Below are 27446 nucleotides of genomic sequence, written 5' to 3' on the forward strand. Positions count from 1 at the left end.
GAATCCCAACAGAAGGAGTAGCATACTCTGGTGGACATTTTAAGAAAATCACTGCTGTACTGAGAGCAGAATAAAGGGAGCAAGGACAGAAGCAGGATACAAGTTGGGAGGCTACTGTAATAATCTAGGTGAGAATGGCTATGGTTTGGACTGATTTGGTATTAGCAACAGTTTTTAGAAGTGGTTAAATCCTGGCTTTATTTTCAAAGTTCAGCCAACAGTGTTTGCTGCCGAAGGGGATGTGGGGTGTGAAAGAGAAGGCAAGGATGATTCCAAGATTTCTGGCCCCAGCAGGTAGAGGAATAAAGTTAGCTCTATCCTAAGTCAGTTAATTGGGATGGGGAAAACATCAGAACAACAAGTTTATTAGAGAGATCACCAGAAGCCTAGTGTTGAATATGTTATATCCGAAACGCCTATCAGCTATCCAACTGGAGATGTGAAGTAGGAGCTGTATCTATGACTTTGGAGGTTAATAAATTGAAAGTAATCAGAGGAAAAATACTTAAAAAGCCATAAGCCTGGATCATTTTAGGGATGAACAGACTTTAAAAAGTGTCCAAGACTGAGTTCTGGCACTCCAACACTCAGAGGTCAGGAAGATGATGAGTAACCAGGCTGGGACTCAGAAGAACAGTCAGTGAGACGGGACAAAAATCAAGTGTGGGGCTTTAGGAGCCAAGTGAAGACAGTATTTTAAAGAAGGGTTTAATTGGATTAAATTATGTCCACTGGTTAAGGAAGATGAGGAGTGAGAATTGACCACTGGCTTTAGCAATCAGAAGCCACTCACATCCTTGACAAGAGCAGTTTTGGTGGAGTGGGTGGGGCAAAAACGTGATTAGAGTGGATTCAAGAAGGAAAGGGAAGAGAAAGAATGGAAACACAAAGCATGTCAGTAAGAATATGTACAGAGTCCAGCTAGGTGGCTAGTCCAAGACAAGTACCTTTGCCCAGAGTAGTTAGTGGTGGAAGACTCTTCTAGCAGCAGGAAGGAGGTAAAGGAGGATCCAACAAGAAAGATGTCTAGGTTTCTGACTTAGGGTAACAAGCATATTGTGGAAGGTACGATTTAAGAAAGGGACTACTGGAAGAAAGCCAGGTCCTGGGGAAAGAGCATGAATTCAGTTGAGATATAAAGACTAACAACTGTCATGCCTTTAAAGCACTTACATGGAAATGGGTCAAAGAAGAAGTCTGAGCTGGAGATCTAAATTTGGACATCATGGTATGCTGACAGCTATTTAAACTTCAGGCTTAGAAGAGAATGTCTAGGAGAAAATATAAAGTGTAGAAATAGGGCCCTAGGGCTGGGCTTAGAAGAAATCCAACATTTAGTGTCCAGGTAGAAGAGGACAAACCTACAAAAAAGACAGAAGAAACAACCAGAGATATGAAAACAAAACAAAACAAAACAAAAAAATAAAGAGGCTTACTGCTAGAAAAAAAAAATGTATACCTTGGAGAGGTGAGTGGAGGAATAAAAAAAGACTTCCGTTGGAAAACCTTAGTTTACTCACTAATAACTGAATTACAAAGGCAAGTTCACATCCAGTGTACTGGAGGAATAAGGGAGGATTTGAGACTTAGAAAAAAAAAATTACATCCACTATAAAGACAGGATTATGGAAGGCCTATATACTTCTGTACCACAACTACTGGAGACAGGGGTCAGTATGGTGTTCAATATCATCAAAACAAAACAAAAAACTTTTCAGGGCCAGAAAAAAAAATCTTCTTGATAAACTTACTAGACAGTGCCAACTAGCATTATGTAATTCACTGAGTTTGCTTCTCAATCTTAACTTTGAACCAAGACATCTTAAAATAACCCTTTCAAAGAAATTGCTCTGAAATAAGCCAAAAACTAAAACTACTGTCCTTCCTCCCCTTCTTCCTCCCTTCCTTCTTCCCCTCCCCTCCCTCTCCCCTTCCTTTGTATATATGTATGAATGTATGTATGTATGTGTGTATCTATCTATCTATCTATGCCATAGGTATCCTTAATCATTACTCCATCCCTATCCCTAGGGACTTCTAATTCTTACTTCCTTAATCTCTATATTACCTGTGTTTCTTTACCACATGTATTACAATCATAGCCAGAAATAAGCAAAATTTAAGTCTGTCAGCTCTGGGTGGGTCTCTATGGGAAGTGTCCTCAAAAACCATCATTTTAAGGGAGTTTTGACAATATAATTTTTAGATACTAAAACAATTTTTTTTAATGTTTACTCGTTTTTTGAGACAGAGAAAGACAAGAGTATGAGCAGGGGAGGGGCAGAGGGAGACACAGAATCTGAAGCAGGCTCCAGGCTCTGAGCTGTTAGCACAGAGCCTGATGCGGGGCTTGAACTCACGAACTGTGAGATCATGACCTGAGCCGAAGTTGGCTGCTTAACTTAACTGACTGAGCTACGCAGGCATTCCAATTTTTAGATATTATTGAGAGAACTAAGAATTTATCTCCTGAACAGATGGCATTTAATTGAGAATTTTTAATGAAGCCTGCTATTGAAATTAAGGCAGTAACTATAGTTTTACTTTAAAGGCAAAGTCAGATTGGGGCACCTGGGTGGCTCAGTTGGTTAAGCAGCCAATTTAGGTTCAGGTCATGATCTCCCAGTCTGTGAGTTCTAGCCCCGTGTCGGGCAGCCTGGAGCCTGCTTCAGATTCTGTGTCTCCCTCTCTCTCTGCTCCTTCCCCTGCTCGCACTCTGTCACTCTCTCAAAAAAATAAATAAACATGGGGAAAAAAAAGGCAAAATCAGATTAATTTGAGAAGTAGAACATTCAAGCTGTTAGTGAATTTTCAAAGAATGAGCACATCCTTTGCTTGCAATAATTGCAGGTCTTTTCTGAGATCAACAGGTAAAGTAAACTTAGGACATTTGATTATTTTTAGGTTATCTACCTGATGAATTCCATACCCCATATTCCATCTCTCACTTCATTCCTGGTCCCCACTCTTAGGGTGATCATGTCTGTTTACATAGTATTTGGCATCAAAAATGCTAACTTTTTAAAAAGTTTCTTTATTTGAGAGAGTGAGCATACACATGAGCGGGGGGAGGGGCAGAGAGAGGGAGAGAAAGAATCCTAAGCAGTTTCCACAGTCAGTATGGAGCCCATTGCGGGGCTTGATCTCACAAACCAGGAGATCATGACCTGAGCCGACATCAAGAGGTGGATGCTTAACCTATTGAGCCACCCAGACCCCCTAATGACTTTTAAGGCTACATCAAAATGTCCCTGAATCAAAACACCTGTGCCCTCATTATTAAAGTGGCTACAAAAATAGAGGCGTATCAAAAGGTACTGCTGTTCCTAGACCACTAGGAAGTTCAGCACAAAGGATTGAGATTGACTATTATAGTCTTTTTCAGCCTAAAATTATTATAAAATCATTTTCCATCATTTCCTCACTTCTTGACTTTTGCTTTTCTGATGAGTCAATGATTTATTATTATTATATTAGATTTTAGCAATGTTTCCTCGAGTCCTTTTTTATATATATTATATATATAAAATAATAAGCTAAGTCAAAACCAACATCTTCAAAAAAGGGCAACAGTGTCAAAAAACTGCTTACCTTAATTTTCGCAGTATATTCTCCTCTACCTCCAAACAGACCAAGGCCACCAAGTAAAATATCAGTGTCAGCACTAAAACGTATAGCTTCTACTGAATGGGCAGAGTAACCCCAGCCCCCTCCATGACCTAAAGGACATAAATAAATAATTTATGTTTTAAGATATTTATATTTCACTTATAAAACAATATTTCCTAAAGATAAATATACATACTTTCAAACCTGTTCACTACACTATAATCTTCTTTGGAATAAACCTTCATTACTGCTTGAGTCTCCTCCTCTGTACTTGCAACACCCATTTTTAAATCCTGCATAGCTGCTAAGGTATCAAGGCAACCTAAAAACAAACAAACAAAAATTCAACTCCTTGAAATTAAAATTTCCTATTATATTGATGACAGGAGATGATGTAGGGAATAAATTAAAATAGTTAACTCTGAGTGTGCTCAATAAATGTATTCCAAAATTTAAACAATGTTTCATGAGAGAACACCTATAACCAATAAGAATTCTCCACTGCTTAGGTAATTGTCATATTTAAACACATTCTATACGTCAATGTTTTGCAAAAAACTGCATCTTTAGTTTTGGATGTTTATAATGATTTACCAGCTGAAATTTGAGAAAAAAGAAGCAAGGAATTATATGTATGCTCTAGTAATTATACTTAGGAATATGACTTCACAACTGCTAGGTTTAGATAAACATAAATAAGTCTTTTTAAGGATCTTTTTAAAAAACAACAAAGTAAGTAGTTATGTGGATTGGTACAAAATTTCCACCAACAGAATATCTATATAAACTGAAAAAATGCTGTATTTCAAATTAATTAAATAGAAGTAAAGAGAAACTGTGTTATGTAAAAAAAAGAATATGTATAAAATTTATAATTATATGAATATGTATTTTATAGGATGTCATTTAAAATAATGTATATAAATTAAATATTATAATTATATATTTGAATATTCTATCTGTATCTCTAAAGTTAATATATTTAACCTAAACAAAGGTATTATTTAAAAAAATACCTATTAGGAAAATTATCTTCAGAGATGCTTTATACTTGGACATACACAAACTATGTTGGTTCAAATCTGATGTATTGTTCTTTGTTGGATAAACAAACCTCTTAAAGCTAGGGGGTTTAACTTACATTGCACCTAGTATTTTGTTGTTTAACACACATGAAAAAATGACATACAAATCTAAATATTCTCAAAAAAAAAATTCTCAGCACACTGCATGAATGAAAATTAACTGGTCATCAAAGAGCAACCCTACCTAGAATGTGCAAAGCTGCATGAGATCGGGTGGTGAGAGCCCTTGATCCTGTTGGTAAGGCAAGTTCAGGACTTAGAATACTACATCTGGACTGCATGTCTGCTGCAGAGGGAAGTCTGGCATCAGCAACCACTGCATTGTAACACCACAGCTCTCTGGTATTTGGTCGAAACCTTCAAGAAAGAATAATTATAGCACTTCAACATACAGTTTCATTAAAAAATTTTTTCTAAAGTAGAATTGATGATACAAAGGGATTACATACAGTCAGCTTAAAGAGGATAAAATGTAGCTCATTATTTTCTCTATCTGAGCTAAGTATATAAATAAAATGATTTATGTCACTATAAGTGGAATAATTTGAATGAAACAGTAACACGGGCTATGATTTTTTTTTATGAGTACAGGAGCAATAGTACACATGGTGCACACATATATAAAGCTTCGTACAACAAAAAGTCTACAGATGAAGTCTAAAGACAAAGGGCAAGTTGTAAGAAAATATGTGAAACACACATGCGACAAAAGAACAGTATTCACAATGTATAAGAGCTCCTGCAAGACAAAAAGAGGTATCAATCTAATATCAAAAGTGGACAAAAGACTTGGAATGCTGTTTCCACAAATGAAACACAAATAAAGTGTAAGGAGGTGTTCAACCTTACTAATAAACAGTAAACCATAAGGGACCCACAATACCCCCCACCATTATCTCATTTCTCTTATCTCTCCCATAAAAAAATTCTCAAAAAGCTGCCTCCATTTCTTTGCCAATTTTTTGCTATGAATTCTTTTTGGAAAAGTTGTTTTAATCAACTACAGAGTACATACAAAAGAATAGTAACAAAATATTTTCAAGATAAGGTATGAAGAATAATGCCATAATGTGCACCAGTAAAAAGAACATTACTACTACCTTTTAAGTGCCCTGGATCTCCCTCCCTACTTAATTTCTTTCCTTTTCTTTCAAAGGTAGCAATTACTTTGAAGTTTAAAAGTTTATCATTCTCTTCTTACGTTTATGATTTTTCATACGTTATATCAAAATTGTGTATTATTTAAGTTTCATGTTTTGAATTGTTTATGAACAGGATACACACTTTATGTGTTTTTCTGTGGCTTGCTTTCTTCAAACAAGAGAATATGCTTACAATGTATTTATACAATGGTGTATAACTGCAAGCTCATTCATTCTCATTGTTATAGAGTATTAATAGCTCATGTGACTATATTACAGCTATTTGTCCATTCTACTAATGATGGCAAAAAAAAATGAAAACCACTCAATTTTTCCATTACAAAAAAATGCTGCTGTGGATAATTTTATAAGTTTCCCTAAAGCATTAATACAAGAGTAAATGGGAAGGAAGAACAAAATTCTCATTTTTTCCACAACTGGTATTCCTATACAGAATACCCAGGTTCTTTTGAAAATCTGATTTATGTCAGATACAGCTAACAATCATATTCATTTATTAAGGATGGTTTTGTCAATCAATGGTGCTTGATGATCCAAATTTACTAAATACAAAGGACAATCCTGAAGAGATATTTACACACTCACAATCATAGCAGTATTATCCACAAGAGCCAAAAGGTGCAAGCAACTGAAGCATCCATGGATGGATAGTGGATAAATAAAATGTGGTAGAAACATACAATGGAATGTTATTCCAGCCTTAAACAATTCTGTCACAGGCTATAATGCGAATGAATCTTGAAAACATGATGCTAGAAATAAGCTAGTCACAAAAAAGACAAATACTGTATGATTCCACTTATATATCAAAACTGGTCAAATTCACTGAAAGTAGAATGGTGGCTGCTACAGGCTAGAGGGACAGAGTAATAGGGAACCGTTCTTTGGGTACAGAGTTTCAGTTTTGCAAGATAAAAACATTCTGGAGATCTACTGTAGAGCAATGTGAATATACCTAACACTGCTGAATTGTACAACTAGAAATGGTTAAATTTTGTTTTTTACCATAATTAAAAATAATTATTAAAAAATCTTTATCTTAAACTTAAAAATAATACTTGGCACAGAACAAATTCTATGAAAGTACCTGCTATAATTAGTAGCATTAATATAATTGTACTATTAAGTTTTAATTTAATCTATTAATTAGTTTGTGTGTGTGTGTGATTATTTCTCTAGTTGCTTTTAAGATTTTTATCTTAGTCTTAGTGTTCTATAATTTCACTACAATTTCTCTTGATTGTAGATAATGGAAACACAATTTCTAATATCTGTGAATTTATTTATTTTTTTATTTTTTAAGTTTTATTTATTTATTTTGAGAGAGACAGAGACAGCATGAGTTGGGGAGGGGGAGACAATGAGGGAGAGAGAAATCCCAAGCAGGCTGCATGTTGTCAGCACAGAGCCAGATGCTGGGCTTTAACTCATGAACTGTGAGATCAGGACCTGAGCTGAAACCAAGAGTTGGACGCTTAACCAACTGAGCCACTCAGGCGTCCCAGATATCTGCAAATTTAAACCTTTTTTTGGTTCTAGAAAATTATTAGGCATTATCTCTTCAAATGTCTTTCTCCTTTATTTTCTCTAATTTCTAATATTTTCTTCTTGGATGTGTACTAGATCTTATCATTATATTCTCCAAATCTCTTTCACATTTTTTATTAAAAAAAATTTTTTTTAATGTCTGTCTATTTTTGAGAGGGAGAGAGAGAGAGACAGAATGCCAGCTGTCAGCACAGAGCCCAATATGGGACTTGAACTCACGGACTGCAAGATCATGACCTGAGCTGAAGTCAGATGCTTAACTGACTGAATCACCCAGGCGCTCCCACTTTTTTTATATTCTTGTCTCTGTGGCATTTTGTGTAATTCCCTTTCATTTGTTCAAATCTGATCTACTCATGCATTTGTGTAAAAAACTATTCTTCATTTATAAAAGTTTTGGTTGGTTGTTTTTCAAATATGCTTCATCATCTTGAGTCTTACGAGTTTTCTTTTGTTGTTCAATTCCATCTTTTATTTTTTAAACATTTCATATATACTTTATATTATTTCTGATAATTCCAAGATCTCATTGCTTGCCTCTTGCTGAATTTCGTTAAAAGTGATATTACTTGTATGTTAAGCAATCTTTGACTTGGTGCTCATACTTGATGGAATGTTAATTCATTAAAACCTATGGTACCATGCTGGTACCAAAGCATGGAGGATTTACACTGGCCTTGTGCTGGAGACAGAGGGGTATTACCTATTTGATCCCACTTCAGCATCATTCTAAGGCCAGATGCTTAACAGAATTTTCAGTTCCCATCTCCCTCACCTTGTAGCTGGCACAATGTTTGTTTTCCAAACTGCAGCACTGCTTATCAGCAGTTGCCCTCAGCAAAATCCTGTGTTTATAGTGCTGACTGCTTACTTCTCAAGGGTCACCTCATGAGGTATGATTTTTATTTTTATGCTGGTTTTCTTTCTTTGAGGTAGGGGTGGAAGAGAGGGGCACTATATTAGTGATATCTTAGCTGAGTGCCAAGCAATGTATAAAATTTAAACTTGGGGTGCCTGGGTGGCTCAGTCAGTTGAGCAACTGACTTCAGCTCGGGTCATGATCTCACGGTTTGTGAGTTCGAGCCCCACATCGGGCTCTGTGCTGACAGCTCAGAGCCTGGAGCCTGCTTCTGATTCTGTGTTTCCCTCTCTCTCTGCCCCTCCCCGACCCATGCTCTGTCTCTCTCTGTCTCAGAAATAAATAAACATAAAAAAATTTTTTTTAATTTAAACTTATTTTTTTTTTAGTTCATCAAATTGCCAAAAGTGGAAATCCCCACTCTTCAAACCATACCAATCTAGTTTGCACATCTAACACTTGCATGAAATTATTCTCAAAGTTGTAAATAACTTCTAAGTAGCTAAACCTAATGGAATTTTTTGTTATCTACTTAGTGAAGCCCTCAGCATATTCAACATCATTAAATGCTCCTCTTTATGATCCATCCCCTTCTCACTTCCATGTCAGCACACCCTTTTGGCTTTTTCTAATAGTTCACTGGCTGCTCTTTCTAGTCGCCTGACTAGTTCCTCTCTCCCCTAACTTAAAATGTTTTAAGTTTAGGACTCTCCTCAACCTACATTCTCTGCCTAGGTGCTCTCGTTCAAAAACACCCCTTTAGATATACCTATAAACTAAAAATTCTGGAATTTACATTCCCAGTCCAAACCAGTCCTTTGTGCCTGGCTCACTTCTCTAACTGCCTACTTAACATGTCAAAAACAGAAATCTTGACAAAATCTGTTCCTTTCTCTGCCTCTCCTGGCTCAGTTAATGTCTATTCAAATGCCAAAATCAGAACTTTGGGAATCATCCTTGAACACTTTCTTTCCTTAAATGGCCACTGCCCCCACCCCCACCACTCCCCCCCCCACAACCCCACCCCCAAATCAACCAAGTTCTATTGGCTCTATTCCAAACTATGTGCTACTGCCTTCTCCTCCCATCTTCCCCACCACAACCCTAAGTTTCATGCCATCCTCTCTCCCTTGCACTACTGCAGTAACCTCCTGTATCTGTGCCTGCCTCCTTCCCATCTATTTTCCACACAGTAAGTATAATCTCTTAGTGTTGCTTCCCAACTCAACATCCTACAAAAACTTCCTATTGGAAGAAAACTCAAATTTCTTGATCTACCCTACAAAGTCCTGCATGTCCTAGCCCTGCCTACTCCTTTGAATTCATTTTGTGCCACTCACTCACTATGTTTTAACCACACTGGCTTTTTTCAAGTTCCTAAAACACAGCCAAGCTCTTGCTGGTACCAAAGCATTTGGGTCTACTAAGCTCTCCCTGCTCAGAAAACTTTTCCTAACTCTTCAAATGCCTGGTTCTTTTTATATTTTAAGGTCTTAACTTATACTATCTCCACTGAATGGAATATAGGTCACTGCTGTTAACCTGAATCATAGCGCCCTCTTTTTCCTTAATAATGCTGAGCAAGCTCTGTAAAGTATATTAGATAATCATTTTGTACAGTCTTTATCTCTGTTAAAAAAAAAAAAGATGACCTCCCTAAGAGCAAGGACATTGTCTATCTCATATCATATAGTATGTATTTAAATATTAACAGTATAAAATTAAAATAGCAAAAATTGAAAATAATAGTGCAGTATTAGCATACAGTATTAATATTAGTATTTAATATTATTAAATGATAATAACTGTATAGTGATGCAGATAGTATGGGAAAATACGGACTCTCACATGCGGTTGGTGAAGAGAGTATTAAGGGAGAAAAGGGCAGGTATATATGACAATTCTGACTATCTTCTGACTCAGCAATTCCACTTCTTGAAAGCCACCTCATAGCAATACACTCCCATGAGTATAAAACTCTGTGCGTATATACATGTGTGTGTTTGTGTGTTCACTGGGGCATTATAGATAATACTGAAACATTAAAAAATAATCTAAAAATTTTGTTCATTAATAGGGAAAAAGATCAGTATATTTTGGTATATCCAGACTACAGGATTCTATACAGTTTTAATAAAAAAGCAGTTCTTAGAGTAGTGACTCGGAAAGACCTAGAAATTGTTGTTTAGCAAAAAACCTAACTTTAAAAATGAATATATTCTTATCTGTATTTTAAAAATACATGCATTTAAAAAGGTGTCAAACTGGGGCTCCGGGGTAGCTCAGTGGGTTGAGCTTCCGACTTCGACTCAGGTCATGATCTCACCTGTGAGTTCAAGCCCCACATCGGGCTCTGTGCTGACAGCTCAGAGCCTGGAGCCTGCGTCAGAGTCTGTGTCTCCCTCTCTCTCTGCCCCTCCCCTACTCACACTGTGTGTGTGTGTGTGTGTGTGTGTGTGTGTGTGTGTGTGTCTCTCTCTCTCTCTCTCTCTGTCTCTCTCTCTCTCAACAAATGAATAAAGGCTTGCACCATGCAAACGCCCAATGTTGTGCTTCTGCGGATCCATCCCTCCAAGGGGCCTGCCTCCCTCCAGGTGCTGCAGTGCCCCTCCCGCAGGGGACCACCTACTGCAAAGCAAGCTAAGCCTGCCCCTCCTGCCCCTGTGTACCTTGCAGATCCACCCCATCTAATATGCCCTTGGCCAGATCCCATCTCAGCAGCACTACAAACCTGGCAGTGTGTAAGCAGCCCAGACAGAGGCCACACCACTCCACAGTGAGTCCTGTCCCTGGAAGAGGGCAAGATAAGGTACATACCAGTCTGACTGTGGCCCCAGTGGTGGGCTGGGGACAGACATCTAGTCTGACTGCAGCCCCGCGCACCAACACAAGTTACTCCAGACAGCACAGGGGAAGTGCCCTGCAGTTCTGTGCCACTCCAGGGACTATCCAAAATGACGAAACGGAAGAATTCTCCTCAAAAGAGACTCCAGGAAGTAGCGACAGCTAACGAATTGACCAAAACCGATTTAAGCAATATAATGGAACAAGAATTTAGAATAATAGTCATAAAATTAATCACTGGGCTTGAAAAAAGCATACAGGACAGCAGAGAATCTATTGCTACAGAGATCAAGGGACTAAAAGCAGTCATGAGGAACTAAAAAATGCTATAAATGAGGTGCAAAATAAAATGGAGGCGGCCATAGCACGGATTGAAGAGGCAGAGGAGAGAATAGGTGAATTAGAAGACAAAATTATGGAAAATGAGGAAGCTGACAAAAAGAGAGATAAAAAAAATCCAGGAGTATGAGGGGAGAATTAGAGAACTAAGTGATGCAATCAAATGGAACAATATCTGTATCATAGAAATTCTAGAAGAGGAAGAGAAAGAGAGAGGGGCTGAAGGTGTACTTGAACAAATCATAGCTGAGACTTCCCCGATATGGGGAAGGAAACAGGCATTAAAATCAAAGAGGCACAGAGAACTACCTTCAGCTGTAACTTGAATCAAACTTCTGCATGACACATCATAGTGAAACTGGCAAAATACAAGGATAAAGAGAGAATTCTGAAAGCAGTTAGGGATAAACAGGCCCTAACTTACAAAGCTAGACACATAAGGGTAGTAGCAGACCTATCTACTGAAACTTGGTAGGCCAGAGAGGAATGGCAAGAAATCTTCAATGTGATGAACAGAAAAAATATGCAGCTGAGAATCCTTTATCCAGCAGGTCTGTCATTCAGATTAGAAGGAGAGATAAAGGTTTTCCCAAACACACAAAAACTGAAGGAATTCATCACCACTAAACCAGCCCTACAAGAGATCCTAAGGGGGATTCTGTGAGTGAAATGTTGTAAGGACCACAAAGTACCAGAGATATCACTACAAGCATGAAACCTACGGACATCACAATGACTCTAAACCCATATCTTTCAATAACAACAATGAATGTAAATGGACTAAATGCTCCAACCAAAAGACAAATGGTATCAGAATGGATAAGAAAATAAGACCCATCTATTTGCTGTCTACAAGAGACTCATTTTACACTTGAGGACAACTTCAGATTGAAAGTGAGGGGATGGAGAACTATCTATCATGCTACTGCAAGTCAGAAGAAAGCTGAGTAGCCATACTTACATCAGACAAACTAGACTTTAAATTAAAGGTGGTAACAAGAGATGAAGAGGGGCATTATATAATAATTACAGGGTCTATCCATCAGGAAGAGCTAACAATTATAAATGTCTATGCACCAAATACGGGAGCCCCCAAATATATAAAACAATCACAAACATAAGCAACCATGTTGATAAGAATGTGGTATTGCAGGGGACTTTAATACTCCACTTACAACAATGGATAGATCATCTAGACACAGGATCAATAAAGAAACAAGGGCCCTGAATGATACATTGGATCAGATGCACTTGGCAGATATATTTAGAATTCTGCATCCCAAGCAACAGAATATATTTTCTTCTCCAGTGCCATGGAACATTCTCCAAGAGAGATCACATACTGGGTCACAAAATAGCCCTTCATAAGCATAAAAGAACTGAGATCATACCATGCACACTTGCAGACCACAATACTATGAAACTTGAAATCAACCACAGGAAAAAGCCTGGAAAACCTCCAAAAGCATGGAGGTTAAAGAACACCCCACTAAAGAATGAAGGGGGTCAACCAGGCAATTAGAGATGACATTTAAAAATATATGCAAACAAATGAAGATGAAAATACAACAATCCAAACGCTTTGGGATGTAGCAAAGGCAGTCCTGAGAGGAAAATACATTGCAATCCAGGCCTATCTCAAGAAACAAGAAAAATCCCAAATACAAAATCTAACAGCACACCTAAAGGAAATAGAGCAGAACAGCAAAGACATCCCAAACCCAGCAGAAGAAGAGAAATAATAAAGATCAGAGCAGAAATAATACAGAATCTAAAAAAACTGTAGAGCAGATCAATGAAACTAAGATTGGTTTTTTGAAAAAATAAACAAAATTGATAAACATGTAGCCAAGCTTCTCAAAAAGAAAAGGGAGATGACCCAAATAGATAAAATCATGAATGAAAATGCAATTATTACAATCAATCCCTCAGAAATACAAGCAATAATCAGGGAATACTATGAAAAATTATATGCCAACAAACTGGACAGCCTAGAAGAAATGTTCAAATACCTAAGCACCCATACAATTCCGAAACTCAAATGGAAAGAAATAGAAAACTTGAACAGACCCATTACCAGCAAAGAAATTGAATCAGTTATCAAAAATCTCCCAACAAATAAGAGTCCAGGACCAGATGGGTTCCCTGGGGAATTCTACCGGACATTTAAAGCAGAGATAATACCTATCATTCTCAAGCTGTTCCAAAAAATAGAAAGGGAAGGAAAACTTCCAGACTCATTTTATGAAGCCAGCATTACTTTGATTCCCAAACCAGACAGAGACCCAGCAAAAAAAGAGAACTACAGGGCAATATCCCTGATGAATACGGACGCAAAAATCCTCAACAAGATACTAGCAAATCGAATTCAACATCATATAAAAAAAATTATTCACCATGATCAAGTGGGATTCATTCCTGGGCTGCAAGGCTGGTTCAACATTCGCAAATCAATCAATGTGATACATCACATTAATAAAAGAAAAGAAAAGAACCATATGATCCTGTCAATCGATGCAGAAAAAGCATTTGACAAAATTCAGCATCCTTTCTTAATAAAAACCCTCGAGAAAGTCGGGATAGAAGGAACATACTTAACCATCATAAAAGCCATTTATGAAAAGCCCACAGCTAATATCATCCTCAATGGGGAAAAACTGAGAGCTTTCCTCCTGAGATCAGGAACATGACAGGGATGTCCTCTCTCACTGCTGTTTGCTAACATAGTGTTGGAAGTTCTAGCATCAGCAATCAGGCAACCAAAGGAAATCAAAGGCATCAAAATTGGCAAAGACGAAGTCAAGCTTTCACTTTTTGCAGATGACATGATATTATATATGGAAAACCAGACAGACTCCACCAAAAGTCTGCTAGAACTGATACATGAATTCAGCAAAGTCGCAGGATACAGAATTAATTTACAGAAATCAGCTGCATTCTTGTACACTAATAATGAAGGAACAGAAAGACAAAGAAACTGATCCCACTCACAACTGCACCAAGAATCATAAAATACCTAGGAATAAACCTAACCAAAAATGTAAAAGATCCGTATGCTGAAAAGTATAGAAAGCTTATGAAGGAAATTGAAGAAGATATAAAGAAATGGAAAAACATTCCGTGCTCATGGGTTGGAAGAATAAATATTGTTAAAATGTCAATTCTACCCAAAGCTATCTACACATTCAATGCAATCCCAATCAAAATTGCACCAGCATTCTTCTTGAAGCTAGAACAAGCAATCCTAAAATTTATATGGAACCACAAAAGATCCTGAATAGCCGAAATAATTTTGAAGAAGAAGACCAAAGCAGGAGGCGTCACAATCCCAGACTTTAGCCTCTACTACAAAGCTGTAATCATCAAGACAGCATGGTATTGGCACAAAGACAGACACAAAGACCAGTGGAATTGAATAGAGACTCCAGAATTGGACCCACAAAAGTATGGCCAACTAATCTTTGACACAGCAGGAAAGAATATCCAATGGAAAACAGTCTCTTTAACAAATGGTGCTGGGAGAGCTGGACAGCAACATGCAGAAGAATGAAACCAGACCACTTACTTACACCATTCACAAAAATAAACTCAAAATGGATAAAGGACCTGAATTTGAGACAAGAAACCATCAAAAACACTAGAGGAGAAAGCAGGAAAAAATCTCTCTGACCTCAGCCACAGCAATTTCGTACTTGACACATCCTGAAAGGCAAGGGAATTAAAAGCAAAAATGAAGTATTAGGACCTCATGAAGATAAAAAGCTTCTGCACTGCAGAGGAAACAATCAACAAAACTAAAAGGCAACCAACGGAATGGGAAAAGATATCTTAAAATGACATATTGGACAAAGGGCTAGTATCCAAAATCTATAAAGAACTCCCCAAACTCCACACCCGAAAAACTAATAATCCAGTGAAGAAATGGGCAGAAAACACGAATAGACACTTCTCTAAAGAAGACATCCGGATGGCCAACAGGCGCATGTAAAGATGCTCAACGTCACTCCTCATCAGGGAAATACAAATCAAAACCACACTCAGATAGCACCTCACACCAGTCAGAGTGGCTATAATTAACAAATCAGGAGAGTTTAGATGTTGGCGAGGACGTGGAGAAACGGGAACCCTCTTGCACTGTTGGTGGAAATGCAAACTGGTGCACCCACTCTGGAAAACAGTGTGGAGGTTCCTCAAAAAATTAAAAATAGATCTACCCTATGACCCAGTAATAGCACTGCTGGGAATTTACCCAAGGGATACAGGAGTGCTGATGCATAGGGGCACTTGTACCCCAATGTTTATAGCAGCAGTTTCAACAATAGCCAAATTATGGAAAGAGCCTAAATGTCCATCAACTGATGAATGGATAAAGAAGGTGTGGTTTTTATATACAATGGAATACTACTTGGCAATGAGAAAGAATGAAATATGGCCTTTTGTAGCAACGTGGATGGAACTAGAGAGTGTTATACTAAGTGAAGTAAGTCATACAGAGAAAGATAGATACCATATGTTTTCACTCTTACGTAGATCTTGAGAAACTTAACAAAACACCATGGGGGAGGGGAAGGGGAAAAAAATAGAGAGGGAGGGAGGCAAAGCATAAGAGACTCTTAAAAACTGAGAATAAACTGAGGGTTGATGGGGGGTGGGAGGGAGGGGAAAGTGGGTGATGGGCATTGAGGGCACCTGTTGGGATGAGCACTGGGTGTTGTATGGAAACCAATTTGACAATAAATTTCGTATTAAAAAAATAAATGAACAAACGTTAAAAAATTTTTTTAAAAATGAAAACACATATTCATGTATTAATTGTATATATTTTGAAGTGGGAAATAAAATTGGTATTCTTAACATTCATCTGCTTTTTATAGGTGTTAAGTTTCTAATTATATAGGAGAAATTCTCTGTTAAGACGACAAAAAGAAGCATTCTGGATGGAAGGAAAGTCAAAGTAAGCTAATACTGAATCTGCAGTATCTATGACAGCTGTAAAATGCAAGTACCCTAGTGAAAAACACAAAGGACATAAAATAGCCAGAAGTCAGGATAATATAATAAAAACTCTAATTCTGATTACAAGAAAACACCCTCCAGCTGTTTTAGTGAAACACTGGAGGAGTGACTGCTCTTCATCTCTCAATCTTTGTTCTGGAACAAAGAGGTAAATGGTCAAGGACTGTGGAGACATTTGAGATCATCTCTCCCAATGTTATCACCATATGTGAAAAAGGCAAGGTTCAACTAACTGCCTACCACACTTCTGAGTTCTGTTAAGACTCTAGGAAATGGCTCTAGTTATACTATTAGAATCCAGTTCTGCTATTAACTAATGTAGAGAATGCATTTCTAATTTAGTGAATGTATCCATAAACAAATTCCACCCTGTCAACTTTTATTTTGCTAATGCAAATTTACTTCATTTAAAAATAAAACATAAAAGTTATACATATTCTATAAAGATTCTAGAAAATAAAACACCCTAGGTCCAAACCAGTGCTTGCTCTTTGGTAACTAAGTCTCTTGTGTATGGACTTCTAATCAGTAAATAACTAATGACTAGTCTATCTTTACACCATGTGCCTTTCTATACCCTCCATGCTATCCCACATGACCACTCTAATTTTGATTCCTAGTATTTCATGTCTCCATAAGATTTACTATAAGACTACTTACCTGCAGTCTCTCATTATCTAATCTATCCTATGTAATGCTGCCAAGGAGAATGAAAAGCACTACTCAATTCTGGCTTCCAGACCTTCTCACAAAGTGTCCAAGTAAGACAGTTATGCTGGTCAGCAACCTGGGAAGCAATATAATTACTTCACTCTGAATGCAGCCTTAGGAACGATAGCATGGCCTCTTAAGACGTGGCTGGCTGATAGAAATGAAAGCAGGCACGTGCAGAGGAAGGAAGACAGAAAAAGCCTTTTGCCTTTCCTTACTGGTGCTACTTAAACCTTTCAATTTATCTAATTCCTGTCCACTTATGTTGGCCAAATAAACAATGCAAGGGATTGGGGCGGGGCGGGGGAGGTAAGTCCTGTGATAAGTCACTCTGGTAATGCAGGGGACACCTCCTACTAGTATTCAAACCTAGAGTTGCTGAAAGGGACAACACTTTTCTTTACTCATTATGTATATAAAGCACCATAATAAATTTTAAACAAATACAATATAACTTGAGTCTCTAGTGTATCTGTATCCATTCTCTACATTTTTACAGTTTCCAGAGTTTGGTAGCCCTATACATTTCGACATTTCTCTACCAATTTGGGGATTCTGTTATGTGCATTCATAAAGGGCGAGTTTATTTACCTTAATTATTCTGTACTATGTTTGGCACAGTTTCTTCTACATAGTCGGTAATAATTCAATATTTATGAAAAAAGAATGAGCTCTACGCAGTTTAGATATGATTGCTGAAAGACCAAAAATAATAACAGAATTCTTAAAAGTAAAAGTGCTTAATATAATGACAGTGGCAAACAATTCTATAGCACCTACTATGTGCCTCAGCTCTAAATTCTTCACTCCTCCTAACAATCTATGAGGTAGGTACTATTATCATTCCAAATTTATAAATGAGAGAAGTGAAGCACATAGAGCCATGATAACTATTCCAAGTTGACACAGAAAGCAAATTGTGGATGTGGGATAAACTGAGGCAGCCTGGCTGCCTTAATCACTGCACTACACTGTAAAGGTCCCAGGAAGCACAGTTAAATAGGAAAGTACTCACGTATGTAACGTCTGCTTATACATGAATTTTACATCACCACAAAAGTATAATTTGATCAAAACTTATTCACCACTCTATTTTATAAACAGAGCTTACCTCCAAATGACATCATACACAGGGTCAAGACACACACCGAATCCTTGCAGATCCTCTTGTTCAGAGTCATTAAAAGTTTTACAACTCCCATCCACTTTATTGATCAGAAGACATTTAAATGGAGGAGGTTCTGACATAGAAGCAGGTACCAAGCCTTGAGGAAAGATATTTATACATCTTAAAAATGCATTACCCTTTTACATACCCTCAGCTTAGAAATTAAGTATTACTTATAAGGTAAGTATTATTATTACATCCATTTCACAGATGAGACAAAACTGAGATTTAAATAGATTAACTAAACATTTTTAAGTAATAGAATTAGGACTAAAACCTCAGGTGGTCTAAATCCACAACACATGCTCTTAAAATCTATATTACCCTATTATATAATTATTTATGGTATCACAGACACAAGTATAGATTGATACCTACAGATGGAATTTCAAAGTTTGACTTACATAACCTTTCATAAAAATTAATTTCTACCATTTACCTAACCAGAACTAATATACAAAAATTCCTCCTTCCAACACAGGGTTTATCCTACTTCAATTTGCTTCATATTCCCACGACTCCCTAGCTTATAAATACTCATATAAACACAGACACTTAGAAGCTTCTTTAAAATTTCTTCAAACAGAAAGAAAACAAAAAGCTCTAAGACTTATCTAATGATAAGGAAAGATGATGAATCATTTACTATCAATCAAGAAAATGATTTTGGGAAGGACGTTTTTAGGGATATTACCTATTATGTGTTTACTGGCAAAAATTTCTGATGTAGCAAGTACATGAGAATTAATAAGTGCTTCATCAATTCGTAAGAAAGTCTGGTCCCCACTTGCACCTATCCAGGTAGCTTTTCTTCCGTATTTTGATCCAATGTTAGGCATGGGAGCTGGTTTTGCATTCCAGTATGGCACATCCAAAATTGGTCTGCCAAGTTGTCCTTTCTAAAAAATTAAATAAACCGTAATAACATTATTGGATAAAAAAATATCTGATTTTTTATAAAATTAAGAAGACAGTAGACAAAAATAGCTCTATGAAAAATTATTCTTTATTTACTGTTAGTACTTTTACTTATTAATGACATTCATGTGAAATTTGGACCAAAATTTATAAAGAAATAAAATAATTTCTATTATTCTTAGAAACTCTGCTCCTAATAAGCCACAAAATGCATTATTAAAAAACAATAATAAAGCTAAATATTTTCCATGCAAGAAATCTTCCTGAAATATTGTCTTTACCTACATTTAAATGGAAAGTACAATATACAACATGTTAAAAAAAATTAGTATTACAAATTGTTCATTTAAAAAATTCACTTTGAAAAAAAATCACTGTGATATTGACAGTATACAATGAAAGTCACTATTAAAATCACAGTCTGAAAATATTTGAGTAAGAGCCAAAATAATGAATACTACAACTTGTGAATACAATTTGAAAATTAAGTATGTTCACATGATCATGTGTTAGTAAGTTATTTCATTTATGTTTCAAGATAAACAGCAGAAACAATGTTAAGGAATGGTATCTTAAGTAAATAATTGTTAACTTATTTAAAACTATGGCTGTCCACAGGTACTAGGTTAGGTAAGAGTTTAATTTAAAAAATAAGAGGAAGCCTTTCTCCACTAAGCTAGTAGCTATAAAAGAATGCTGATGGTGGATAGGTAAACATTCATCCACCCCAGGCTCAGGAGCTCGCCCTCCCCCCACAAAAACTTCCCTTCCAAAAACCCTCTGGAGGGTGGAAAATGCTGGATCTTGACTTCCAGCGCATCATTGTCTGTAAGTAATGGGAATGAGAAACCATTAGCAAAAAAGCTGAAGAACAAGGGAGTCTGGAGCACTATAAACAGCCTGGTTAATTCTCACCCCAACTATTAGGTTTCTAGTGAGTTCTATCACTCCAACATCATAGCAAGAAACCACAGCCACAAAGTGACTGCAAAAGCAACAGAACTTCAATCCCTGGGCTGAGCCAGGAGAGGGAAAAGTGGAAAGCACAGGAACAGAGAAGCCAAAAAAACCCTGATGTTTATTCTCAGCTTCTTTCAATGTCTGTTCTTATTTTTTGACAAAAAAACAAAAAAACAAACAAACAAAAAAACAGAACAAACAAAAAAAACCCCATAAGAATGTGAACAGTGAGCAAAATATATCATATTCAAGGACATTATGCTTTCAGAAGAAAAATAATTCTATTTGTCATTAACTACCAAAATAAGTATCTACTCCCTTACTATCAACCAACTAATGTAAAGAAAAGCAGTGTAAAAATACAACAGATGCCTGGACAACCCCAGGCATTCAGAATATGGCTACACATAAACCATATTTAAATTCATGAAAGTTCACAACTAGAACTTCTAGGGGTAGAGGACAATAATGGCTGTCTGATTTCAAATATTAACATTCACAATCCCCCCTCCCCCGCAAAACAATATAAAAACCAATACACAGGGCAAAGAAAACCACACATCACTCAAGCCTTCAGCAGTATTAGGAAATAGCAGATCTGCTGACTTTTAAGTCACCTGTAACCAGAGGAATAAAACAAATTCCAACCATTTTCTCCACCCACCTGCCACTGCAAGTTGGAGGGGGTGAAGCCTGCAAAAGGGGTGGCTTGAGAAGAAGAGAGGAGTACAGAGGACTTGGAAAAAGCACTGGTAAAATCATCTACCCAAAGAGAAAACCTAACCCTTAATGTCAAAACACTAAATGTAGGTTAAGGGCTTGAAGGTTCACAGCACCAGCTACAGGAAAAAGGCTTCAAAGTGTGCAGGGCCACTTCTCACCCATCAGACTGTCATGAATTAAAAGGCATGACAGTGCATTGTGTTGGCAAAGCTGTGGAGAAACAGGTATTCTCATCCATTGCTGGCGAGAATACAAAACAGAAGGGAGTTGTTAATATCTCACAAAACTACACAGGCACTAACCTTCAACCCAGCAACCTTACTTCTAGAAATTTACCTCAAAGATACACCTCTAACAGTATTTATTGTTTTGTTGCAAAATATTGGAAAGCACTTAAATGTCCAAGCATAAGAAAGTGACTGAATAAAATATAGTATATATGTACAATGTACTATGCAGAAATAAAAAAAAAGAATAAGGAAGATCTCTACGAACATGGAGTGATTTCCAGGAAATACAGTACAGTAAAAAGGGCAAAGTGCAGAAGAGCATATATAAAATGCTACCTTTTGAAAAATAAAGAAGGGGAAATAATTATAGATACATGTGTTACATACATACGCATACATATATGCACACAAACCTGTATCTATACAATGCAGATGTAGACAGTATATGTGTGTACTTATTTATTTATTAATCCTACAAGAAACTCAGGAAGGATAAACTGGAAAACAATGAAGTTTATTACTTACAAGCATGGAGTAAAACGGATAGGGGGGAAATGACATTTGACAGAGTATATACTATTTCTGCATAACTTAACTTTAAGAAACATGTCAATGTTCTACATATTCAAAAAATAAAATTACACCTAAGGATATGAGAAGAGGGATCCTAAAACTAAAACAAATTGAAACAGTGCATTGGGCCACAAGCCTCTCTCCTTGGAAGTCTGAGAGCTCAAAGGGGGCATGACATGTCAGGCGTCAGCATTTTAACCTGTGTGTTCCCAGGAAGGGCTAGGGGGCCTGTTACCACAGGGAGAAGAAGGAGGCCACTGTGTAACAGTCTTCTGCATCTGCCCCTTTTCTACTACTGCTGACACCCCTCAGGAGCCTCATTCATTGTTTGAGGACGAAGTGATCTCCTCCATGCTGAAAGGTCATCTCTCTTTCTCCCTTAGCCCCTGACATCAGATCTTACTCACTTTACAGAGATGAACCCCTGCCCCAGGACAGGGTGAGACAAATGGACCTGAAAAAGGGCTTGTTTTCAGAAACAAGGGGAAGAAGGGTAATCCTTGGCTGTTGCTGCTCTTCACAAAGAATCTGTTATTTGTACCTATTCTTATTAATATTAACTATTTTTTAAAATGAAACAAAAAGCAAACTGAAGCAAATGAATCCAATTCTATTCCAAAGGAATAACATAATTCCACTGAACTGGGGTAAGAAGAAAAACCCACGTGACTTATAAACACAATACTTGACTTTATACCTTTAGCTTTGGGGAGGGACACAGGTAAAAGGGGGCAGGAGCGAGAGGGACAGAAAATCCTGAACTCCTTTCAGTGAGTTTGTGTTTATAGTGGTGAGGGGAAAATCAAATATAAAACTATTTTACCCATATTTTAGGACTGACTGAATGAGAAATAAATGTATTGATATTGTTAGAAGCCAAAATTCTTACTGTGGAAAAAGGAAACAAAACAAACATGGAGTGGGTCAAGTTAAGAAAGACCCCTATAGGGATGAAATGGAATTAAGAGGTACTGACTGGTATGGGCTTATGATTTCTAAAATACTTACATGTATAGATATATGTACATATATGTGTACTGGGGATATAAAGACACCCCATAGCAATAAATACACCTAGTGCTCAACTGGGTGTCTAATCCTATTCCCCACTAAAACAAACCTGCATTCTCAGAGAAATGGCTGATTCTAGGCTTACAGGTAAGCCTGAAACATCCTGTTATGCCAGGAAATAAGGAAATGCTCCCAAAAATGAAGGGGCATGTCACAAGAACACAGGAGCCAGCTTGAAGGGACTTGAATCGATGAAATACGAGACAATCGAAGCAACCAAATAATTAAGGACAGTAATGAAAATACAAATACATGCATCTGTATGAAACAAATAAGATGGGCTCTTGCTTACACTAAAATGCAAAGAGCCAATTGGTAAATGTGATGGCGTGCTGGAATTAGAAAATCATCTTTTTGCAACCGTTATAGTAAAGACTGGTCTAGGCAAGGATGGGATGCTAAATCTAGGGGGAAACTGCATGAAAAGCAGGTACCCTACAACTGTCTTTTTAATAGGACTCACTTAATTGAATCAACCCATAAATTCCTTATTAATTTCAAGGGAAAAAAATACTAATTATGCAGTAGAGAAATTAAACATTTTCCAGGTAATCAAAAATTGCATCACCAATGAAGGGCAGGTGGGTATTTTGTGCCTCCAGACGTGATACCTGAGAAGAACACAACATCACTTACATAGTATTTTGGCTTGGAATGCACAACCTGAAATCTAAACATGAGAAAATAGCAGAGAAACAAAAATGAGGCTCATTTTATTAGGAAAAAAAAAAAAAGTACTATACTCTTCAAAAACATCAATGTCATCATAATAGACAAAGAAAAGGTGTGGGTGTGGTACAGATTAAAGGAGACTAATGAGACATGATAATCAGATGCAATGACTGATCATAGATTAGAGGAGACAAAAAAAAAGTCAAAAAGTAATTACTGGATCAATCAAAAAAATATAAACTGAAGTATTCAAGAGTAAAGGGTCACAATATATGTAAAGTTATTCTTAAAGGATTCAGGAAAAAAAAGTTTTACACACCCACCCACAGAGTGTGTAAGGGACAATAAGAGCATGTATGTAAAAGTTATAAAGTAAATCAAAATGTTACCAATAGATGAATCTGGCTCAAGGGTATATGGGTGTTCTATGTACTACTCTTACTTTTTGCAACCTTTCTGTAGTTTAAAATTATTTCCAAATAAAAGATTCTTTTTTTTTTTTTTCAAGTTTATTTGAGAGAAAGAGCAAGTGAGAGAGCATGGCAGGGGCAGAGAGAGGGAGAGAAAGAATCCCAAGCAGGCTCCATGCTGACAGCAGAGAGTCCAATGCGGGGCTCAAATTCATGAACCGTGAGATCATGACCTAAGTCGGACACTTAACCGACTGAGCCACCCAGGTGCCCGAAAAGATTTTTTCTTAAAGTTCACATTCATATTTTTGAAAAATCAATAGCTGAAAATTCCAACCCAGAAATTTAGGTTATAGAGTTGTAAACAGTTACCCATGACAGAGATGGTATAGGTTTTATGAGGCTTAAAGTCTTATGAGGCTTTTCCTTGATCTCTATTATGACCAAACTATACAAAACTCTCAGAGCATTTTTTACTCTTTTGAAGTTTTGGCAAAAAGAGAGAAACAAACAGGCAAACAGAGGGAAACAGAGAGAGAGAGAGAGAGAGAAGGAGAGGAAAAAGGAAACTATAATTTTAAATAAATCTATTAAGAAAACTAGGCCTTTAAGAAGTGCTAAGTTAGAAACAGTTCTATAGGTTAAGAAAAATCAATCTGTGCAAGCTAGTTGGGAAATACGCTTCCAAATGATAGAATTAGCTCTACTGAATGTTTAAAGAATTTTGACCTGGAATAAGCATGTCCAACTCTAATACATTGTTAAATTTAATAAATTCTAATGCTATCCTGGAGAAGAAAGTTATTTCAAAGTAACGTCATTCAGGTCTTGTGTGTGCTAGATGTAGAGACAGGAAATATGCATATGCAATAATTATAACACAAGAATTTCACTGAAACCAGAAAAAACAGCTAACACAGACAAATTGTAAGGCAATGGTACAATGCAATACTATTAATGCTTAAAAAATTCCTTACAGAAAAACTTCCAAATGTGAAGACCTGTCCATCCATTAAAAGTACTGCCGTGTGGTTGCTGCCTGCAGTAACTTGTGTGCTAGGGCCTGGCAGTGCTTGAACAAGGGTGGGACATCCCCTAGGTTAAAAAAAAAAAAAAATTAAGTCAATTTCTTACAGGCCTCAACTTAAATAAAAAGCAATAAATAAACATTGCAATAAGGAATCGAAGACATAAAAGGCACTAATAGTATATTCACTAAATACTTATTGAGGTACTATATGCCTGTTTCCACCTAGATCCACAAAGATGTAAAAGAGGTTATCACTGACTTCATAGAGATTATTAAAAAGATTTCCTAAATTTATTACTCTAATTATGGACACACAACCTCTGTCTTTTCTCAAAGACTGGTGCTACTTTTGCTTTTATAGCAAAAGTCATGTTATAAATATTTGTTGGGTGAAATAAAAATCATACACAGCTTTAACAGGAACTATACAAAACAATTTTATACTCTTTTTCCTACCTTTTTTTTACTGAGCTATAATTTTAGATTTTAATACAGTAGTTAATGAAATCAGAGTGGGATACGATGAGAGGCACTACAACAGTGTCTAGAAGCTTAAACTCTAGAGCTAGATGAGACTTTAAGCAAGTTACTCATCTTTTTTGTGTTTTAGTTTTCTCTTCTATAACATGTTGGAAAGTACTAACTAGTACCTACCCCATAGGCTTCCTACGAACAATAAAGAAGTTTATATACATCAAGTGCTTGGCTCAGTGTCCAGCACACAGTTAACACTGAATAAATGACAACCCTCATATCCACTGTATCCATCCTTGTCCCCATCCTTGTATCACTTTACTAACCATTTATTCACCATTTTTAGTAATCATTATCTGTAATTAGAATAATCACTGTAGAAACAGTTGACACATAATAGGAACTCTGTTACAGACAATTATGATACTTCAAATTTTTTAAAAATTACATAAAGTATATTTTTTAATGGTTATTCAGGCTCCAATAAAAACTGAGTTGGAAAGGGTGAGACTAGCACCTGGAAACCTAGTTATGAAAATTTCACAATAATCTGGATGAGTTATGATAAAGGTCTGAACTAAAAACAGTGTGGATTCAAAGAAATGAATGAGTATGATAGCTGTGTAAGGAACGGAACTGACTAGACTTGGCAGTAAGGTTTTTGCTTAAGCAGCAAGGTAGATGGTGGTAACATTCACTCAAGCTATGAAAATGAATGAGAGATCTAGGAAGACAATTAGAGCAAAGAAGAGATCCTAATTTTCATCATGAGTTTTTTCCAACACTTCAGGTATGGACGGACAGAGGAAGAAGAGCTCACAGCAATCTAGGACATAACAAAGAGGAAGCATGAACTCTGGGAAAATGTGGCACGAAGACAGTCACTGGAGGAGAAAGTTTCAAGAAGGGGGATATAATGTACATGCTAAACACTCCAGAGACACATACAAGTGACCATGGGATTTAGCAAGGAAAAAGTCTCTGGTGGAAATAGGCACACTACAGCAGATGAGGCATTAACAGTGGGGCCAGAGACTATGCAAAACCTCTTCAAAAATCTCTGCCCCAAAACAGAAAAAAGAAAGGAGAACCAACAGCTAAAGAGGAAATGAAGCTCAATGAGGCTTTGTTCCTTTTAAGAAGACAGAAATGTGTTTAAGTTTACAAGAGTGAGTAAAGATAAAAAGGCTAAAGATACAGTTTAGACAGGAGAAATGAAACAGAACTAGATCCCTAGGGTAAAGGCTTCATAGCATGGACAAGAACAGGTCCTTCTTTCAAAGTAACATGAAAAGGAGCAAAGAAATAGTATGGATGCAGGTAGGTGTGTAGAGTTGGTGGGCTAAAGAATTTTCCACCTAATGGTTTTTATTTTTGTAGTGATGTGAACAGAAGTCACATGCTGAGAGAAGAAGGAAATGGGTAAGCAGAGAATATGAAGATTACAAAAAAGGGATGGGAAAGGGAACAAATAAATATCTAGACCAGGAGTTTTAACTCAGATCCAAAGGATTTCTAGAAAGCCTATGAGTGAACTTCAGGACATCCGTGAACCTCCTAAATTTATAAGCCAACTTTTTTTTTTTAATTTTTCTTAACTTTTTTTTTTGAGAGACATAGAAACAGAGCGCAAGCAGAGGAGGAGGAGGAGAGACAGTGAGGGAGACACAGAATCCAAAGCAGACTCCAGGCTCTGAGCTGTCAGCACAGAGCCTGGTGCGGGGCTTGAACTCACAAACCGTGAGATCATGACCTGAGCCGAAGTCGGGCACTTAACTGACTGAGCCACTCAGGTGCCCCATAAGCCAACTTTTATGTATATATTCTTATACCTACTGTTCTGAAGAGAGATCCCATATCTTTCATCAAATTCAAGAGATGTGAAACCAAATAGTCCCAAACCACAAAACAGAACAATTACTGCTCACTGTGGAAGACCTGGTTGAATCTGGAAATCATTTAACAATCTGCACATATATGGTGATTTACTTTTTTCCAGAAGTCTAAGTTAGATATGGAAAATATGGATAGATTGATTCATGC

General features: G+C 36.9%; 1 protein-coding gene across 6 annotated transcripts in view; it reads right to left on the bottom strand.

Annotated features, from left to right (window-relative positions):
• The window catches only part of MYCBP2 (MYC binding protein 2), a 283903-nt gene that overhangs the window by 150996 nt on the left and 105461 nt on the right, over positions 1 to 27446 (bottom strand). For all 6 annotated transcript variants that reach the window (XM_047080835.1, XM_047080826.1, XM_047080807.1 and 3 more), the window contains exons 21-26: positions 24877 to 24994; positions 19037 to 19241; positions 18286 to 18439; positions 4879 to 5051; positions 3806 to 3931; positions 3592 to 3719 (exon numbers count right to left, since the gene is read on the bottom strand). In XM_047080835.1, the coding sequence (XP_046936791.1) occupies positions 3592 to 3719; positions 3806 to 3931; positions 4879 to 5051; positions 18286 to 18439; positions 19037 to 19241; positions 24877 to 24994 (904 nt within the window). The remainder of the gene's footprint in view (positions 1 to 3591; positions 3720 to 3805; positions 3932 to 4878; positions 5052 to 18285; positions 18440 to 19036; positions 19242 to 24876; positions 24995 to 27446) is intronic.

Source organism: Lynx rufus, unplaced genomic scaffold, assembly GCF_022079265.1.
Source record: "Lynx rufus isolate CCGP_SWC_20201006 ecotype Redwood Valley unplaced genomic scaffold, mLynRuf1.p SCAF_1, whole genome shotgun sequence".
Lineage (NCBI taxonomy): Eukaryota > Metazoa > Chordata > Mammalia > Carnivora > Felidae > Lynx > Lynx rufus.